This window comes from Dipodomys ordii, unplaced genomic scaffold, assembly GCF_000151885.1.
Source record: "Dipodomys ordii isolate 6190 unplaced genomic scaffold, Dord_2.0 Scaffold245, whole genome shotgun sequence".
Taxonomy (NCBI): Eukaryota; Metazoa; Chordata; class Mammalia; order Rodentia; family Heteromyidae; genus Dipodomys; species Dipodomys ordii.
The window spans coordinates 761605-768042 of NW_012267461.1; the positions used below are offsets into that span (position 1 = coordinate 761605).

General features: G+C 42.3%; 1 protein-coding gene and 1 pseudogene across 1 annotated transcript in view; one reads left to right on the forward strand and one right to left on the reverse strand.

The window, feature by feature from the left end:
• The window catches only part of Elmo1 (engulfment and cell motility 1), a 418449-nt gene that overhangs the window by 323272 nt on the left and 88739 nt on the right, over positions 1–6438 (reverse strand). Inside the window, 1 exon segment of the mRNA XM_013036055.1 lies at positions 3050–3100. Within this exon segment, the coding sequence (XP_012891509.1) occupies positions 3050–3100 (51 nt within the window).
• The window catches only part of LOC106000817, a 5507-nt pseudogene continuing 3519 nt past the window's right edge, over positions 4451–6438 (forward strand).

The window sequence follows — 6438 nt, forward strand, 5'->3', positions numbered from 1 at the left end:
ATGCTAGTGTCTTATCTCCCAGGAGGGGGAACTCAGCTTGCTAGGTGCATGAACTTTAAATATTAGCACAGCTGAGCATTGGTGGCCCATGCCTGTAATCCTAAAGTAGCAAAATACCTTCTTCTGTGTTCTTTCCAGTAATCTTATCTTAAAAATGGATGGATAAATTCACTTTTAATTCATTTTTATTGTCTATGGGCATAGGTGGCTCACACTTGTAATCCTCACTACTCAGAAGGCTGAGATCTGGAGATCACAGTTCTAAGCCAGCCTGGTCAGGAAAATCCATGAGACTCATCTCCAATAGCTAAACTGTGGTGCAAGTGGTAGAGCACTAGCCTTAAGCAAAAGAGTGTTTAAGGATAGTACCCAGATCCTGAGGTCAAGCCCAAGGTCAGCACACACACAAAAAAATAATGAATTAGCCAGGCACCAATTGTTCATGCCTTTCATCCTAGCTATGCAGGTGACTGGGATCAGATGATCTCAGTTCCAAGCCAGCCTGGGCAGGAAAGTCCATGAGACTCTTACCTCCAATTAATCACTAAAAAGTTGGACTTGGAGCTCTGGCTTAAGTGGTAGAAAACTAGCATTGAGTGAAAAGGCTAAGGGACAGCGCCCAGACCCTGAATTCAAGCCCCAAGACCCCCCCCACACACACACACAAGTTACCATGTGTGACCCATATTTTTTAATTCTCAATTCAATTTTCAATTTTAAACAAAATTACAGAAAGTAATCTAGCAATTAATGACATTTTCAGATCCCAAATATTTTGTTGTGACTAATGGCCAATTCTAGACTCTGTGTCCATCCACAGAGCACAAGGCAGTGTTTCAAATGCAGAGTCTGGTGTGCTGTCTCAGACACGTAACCCAAGGCCTGCACACTTGCAGGTCAAAGTCCACAACTGCCCCAGGTTTGGAAATATAAGCCAGTCTTGTCTTGTAGCGGCATCCTGCTTGCTATCTCTACCATCTTTCCATTAACAGAGCTGGGAATGTGAAGGATATTTTACAAAATCCCTGCTCTGAGATGACAGATCTCCACAGAGTTAAAATGCTGCTCTGGGGCCTGCTACATGCAACTTATCTCACAGCTTTGCTTTGTTTTCCTTCTTTGGTGTAGTTATTCCAGAACTTTCTGCCACTTAGCACTTGTATAACCCGACTGGAAATGGGAACAGGTGGAAAATTGTACTGAAAAACAGGTTGTGAATAAAAATGAACAAATGTAAAAAAATAAAAAAAATACAATGCCACCCTGGAGATGCTGTAAAAACCACCCTCCTCTCTCTGACACTGAACCTCCTTTCTAAGAGCGACTGAGCATGTGGAAATTTTGTCCATGAATCCCTAGTGAGGGGAACCAATTCTTTCTTTGGCTTGGAGATGGCCAAGAGAAAAAGCTGAGCCTTTCTAAGAGGAAACAAAAGACACGGTGTGCACTTCCCTGCCTGGCAAGCAGATGACGGACTTTGAGCAGGATAAATAGGAATGCAAAGCACAAATGAAATGCTCACCTCCAAGGGTCACATTTGTATTAATTCACATTAATTTCAGGAAGTCAGACAAAAATGACTCAACCCACTGTACAACCACAGAAAAAGGACAGCAAACTATCATTTTTGTGAAGCAGGGAAGTTGGCACCGGGCAATGGCTGCAGCAACCCAGTCATTCTGTCTACTGAGCCCATCCCTATGTTGAGGTTGGAGATGTCTTAGGATAAAATACTTTTGTCTTGTATGTAAGTTTATCAGCTTTGGTGAGGGGAAAGGGAAGCACAGAAATGCTGGGATAGAGGGTGAACTAACTCAGCAGTGATATTCACAAGACAATGTGTTGGAAATGAACTATAGAACGTGGGGAATCGGGGCGGGGGGCGGAGGAGGGGAAAAATAAAACAGAAAAAATGAGGGAGGGGGTGACACTGTCCAAAAAGAAATGTAATCAATGCCTGACTCACGTAACTCTAACTCCTCTGCACATCGCCTTACAATACAAATAAAAATTAAAAAATTAATAGACCAATTTAAATGAAAGCAAAATACTTAGCAGTTTTTAAACCTCTCTAATGTAATTTTCAACAAGATGGATCTGTGGTAGTTACACTGCCCACAGTTTAATTCTAGCCAGATGCTTTCTTCTCCATTTTGAAATTTATTTTTAGCCTAGCACATGGCTTTAGTGACAACTGGAAATGATAGATAGACACAGTTTTCCTCAACTGTGAGGGTGGAAATAGTAACACTTGGTATATTTTGTGCTGCTTGTATTTTTTAGGAAAGCAAGGAAATGCAGTGTGGAGCAATATGGCTCAAATATGCTAATGTTACTACCCCAACTAGACCAGAAAACAAGAAAGACCAGGATGCCACCCATTCACTGTCAAGTGCCACAGGCACCTTGTTCAACAGCTTTCACACTCAGATATGCACGAGTTCTGATTAGCATCCATGAAACAGCCTAAATGGCCCAACATTTACTATTTTAAATCAATTTTTATCCATTTTTTCATCAATTTTCATCATCACTGACCAACACTAGGCAATATTTAAATTCAACCTGTCTTTGTCTTTGTCTCTCTGTCTCTGTCTTTCTCTTTCCCCCTCCATTCCTTCCTCCCTCCCTTCCTCCTACCCCTTTTTCTCCCACCACCCCCCACTCCATAGATTTTAAATAAAGAAATAGCCTGGTTTTGGTTTGGCTTGCTTTGTTTCTCTGAATTTGCTCAGGGAAGATGATAAAAAAAATCTGCATAGCCAAGTTATTCATCAGTAATGTAAGAGCTGTTGAGATGGCCACCAAACTCCAATTCCATGATTCCCAATCCATTCTCTGTTCACAGTGGAATAGGTTCCTTCCTCCTCTGTCACGGGAAATAAACTGGAGAGACTTCTAATTAAACTAGACGGTGCGCATGAGGACATCCCAGGGACTTTCTGTTTTAGAGTACAGTCACTCTCAAAAAACAGCATTCTATAAGCACATACAGCAGACCCAGAGGATAGGCAGCTTAAGATGAAATAACCTACTAAGATCAACTTACTGGAGATGTGGTTAATCGAAGGATAGTGCCGTTTTTTATTTCATTGCGATTCTGGAAAAGAAAAGAAAAAAAAATTGGGTGAATATTAGAGTAAGAAGAAGCTAGGAAGAGAACAAAACAAATATAGTCAAGCATCAACTCTATACAATAAGCGTACTTATGATTGCATGATTCACTCACAGAATCTTAACCTGGGCCCCAGATGTGTTCATGTTATATCAAGCTGTTGACAACACTCAGCACCGAGGAAGTGAATTTATTTTCACTTGCAAAAACTAAGGATGCAGATCCCACAAGCAAAAAGAAGTCAATTTAAACACTAAACTCAGTGAATAGGACCCAGAAATTCCATTCCTATGTTTATAGCCAAGAGAACTGAAAACATATGCCCAAAGAACTGAAAACATATGCCATATAAAGAACATGTATATACATGTGTACAGAAACATTGTTCATTAACAATCTACAAGTAGACCCATGCCCATCTCTAAGAATAAGTGGCCATACAAAATGAGGCCTGTTCATCCATTCACTAGGAAATGCAAAGCAAGAAGCATTGGTGGGTGCTATAGTATAGATGTCCATTGAATGTATTACACTCAGTAAAAAAAGCCAAACATGAAAGAGCCCATGTTGTGTGGACCCACATACAATAAATGTCCAGAAAAGACAAATAAATACATAAAAACAGGAAGTAGATGCATGACTGATAGGAAGGAGAAATGGGGAGCTACTGCTAATGGGTACAAGTTGTTGTTTTTTTATAATGGGATGATGATAATGTTCTGAAATTAATTGTGTTTCTGGTTGCACAATTCCATAAATACTTTTTCCACCAAAAAAAAAAACAAACAAAAAACAAAAAAAGTACTTTTTTATTTTTAGTCGGTTGTGGGGCTTGAACTCTGGGTCTGGGCGCTGTCTCTCAGCTTTTCAGCTCAAGGCGAGCACTCTACCACTTGAGCCACAGCGCCACTTCTGGTTTTCTGGTGGTTTATTGGAGATAAGAGTCTCAGGGACTTTCCTGCCCAGGCTGGCTTTGAACCATGATCCTCAGATCTCAGCCTTCCGAGTAGCTAGGATTACAGGTGTGAGCCACCAGTGCCTGGCAAGTAAAGTACACTTTAAAAGTATATTCTGGGAAAACTTATTTTCCTGCCTGAATAGCACGTGGTATTCTCCTCATTGGGTACCTAATGAAACCTACCTATTTATCTTACATATGGTGCCGTGACTTGGATAGAGTTTTTGAGTTGGAAATGTTAGAATTTCCTAACCACCCCTTTTCTGTGAACCGAACTGCCTTGAGACACCACGCGAAACTTTTCACCAATACAATTGCTGGCCTTCACATCCACATCCACACCACTTCTCTACTCTGAATTTCTCCTCTGAGTTGACTCTGCCAAGTCTGGACAGAAGCCTGTGCCTGTGAGCATCTAGAGCCACATCGCTTCAGGGGTGAATCCCAGCATTTCTATCTCTACTTGCCATTGAGAGTGACTGGGCTGTTTGCAAGCCCTTGCAGATTTGGGATCACATGCTACTGTGGACAGCTGTGTTATTCCTGGCTCTAGTAGCCGGCACACCTGATCTCCCCAAGGCTGTGGTGAGACTTGAGCCTCCATGGATCCAGGTACTCCAGGAAGACAATGTGACACTAGCCTGCCAGGGGTCCCACAACCCTGGGAACCACTCCACACAATGGTTCCACAATGGGAAATCCATCCCAGCCCAGGTCCAGCCCAACTACAACTTTAAAGCCAAGAGAAATGACAGTGGGGAGTACAGGTGCCAGATGAGCCAGACCAGCCTCAGTGACCCTGTGCATCTGGTTGTGATAGCCGACTGGCTGCTGCTTCAGACCCCTCAACTGGTGTTCCAGGAGGGGGACACCATTGTGATGAGGTGCCACAGCTGGAAAGACAGCTTTCTGAACAAGATCACTTTCTACCAGAATGGGACATCCAAGAAGTTCTCCCATTTCAGTAGTAAAGTCTCCATCCCCAATGCCAATCTTAGTCACAGTGGTGATTACTACTGCACAGGAAATATAGGAAGGATGTTCCTACTCATCCAAGTCTGTGGCCATCACTGTCCAAAGGCCTGAGTCAAGTGACTCAGTGGTGATGGTGATTGTGGCTATGGTCACTGGGATTATTGTAGCAGTCATTGTTGTTGCCATAGCAATTTTGAGCTACCTCAAGCGAAAACAGAAAGCAGTCAATCCCATTGATTGTGAGGAAACTTCCAAAAGAGAGAATGGAAATACCATCACCTATTCACTACTCAAGCACCCGGAAGCTCCAGAGGAAGGAACAGAGCCTGGTTATGAGAACCACAATTGGTGTCTCTCTCTCTCTCTCTCTCTCTCTCTCTCTCCCCTCTATCCCTCTCTGCCCCTTTCTCTTTCTCTCCCTTTCTCTCTCCTACTCTCCCGCTCTTGCTCTTACGCTAGCTTTTGCTCTCTCACTCTTTCTCTCTTTCTGTCTCTAAGAAAATCAATGAGGTGAGGGTCAAATGTCTTCTGTCATCAACTGTCCTTGGAACAGTCAAGTGGATGCTGCAGTTACAAAGGAAAAGAACTTCCAGAGTTGCCTATGTGAATCCTGAAACGAAGAGACAATACGGTCCCTAGTGGTTGACTTCAGCCTTTGCCTACATAGGCATCAAGGCTCTTTTGTTACAAATCCACACCACTAATAAAACTAATACACATACTGTTATTAAGAGGTTGTAGCAAGGTGGGGAATACTTCTGTCACAAGTTACTTGAGCACCATTATTTAAGTATATATTATTGCAGAAATGATAAAACAGACTAACAATAAACCAACATGGTCAAAGTGATTATTTCAGGACAAAAAAAAAGTATATTCTGGGGGCCTTGGAACATATCTCAATAAAGCTGTAATTTTTATTTCTTTATTGGAGGTACTCAGGGTTCATGCTTGCTAAGCAGGTGCTTTACCATGTGAGCTACACTGCCAGGTCCTTTCTATACTGCTCATTTCCAACATAGGGTCTTTTTTTTTTATAAGCCCAGAGCCCTAGGACGTAGCTGGGATGGCAGACCTGCACATCTTTATGGTCAGTGTGACCAGCAATGACACTGTCTTTCAGCAGAGAACTCACAGCTTGAACTGAAGGTTTTTGTTTGGAATAGCAGGACCCTAGCCTAAAAATAACCAGTGAAAACCAGACTAGAATCATGGTTCAGTGGTATCATGCTGCCTAGCTAGCACAAGACCCCTGAGTTCCAATCCTAGTATTGCCAAAAAGAAGAAGAAGAGAAAAAGGAGGTGGTTCTGATTTTGTAGATTCTACACCAGAATCACAGCAGAGATACTGGGGTTGGAGCACTTGTCATCTTCTAGCTGCATAACACTG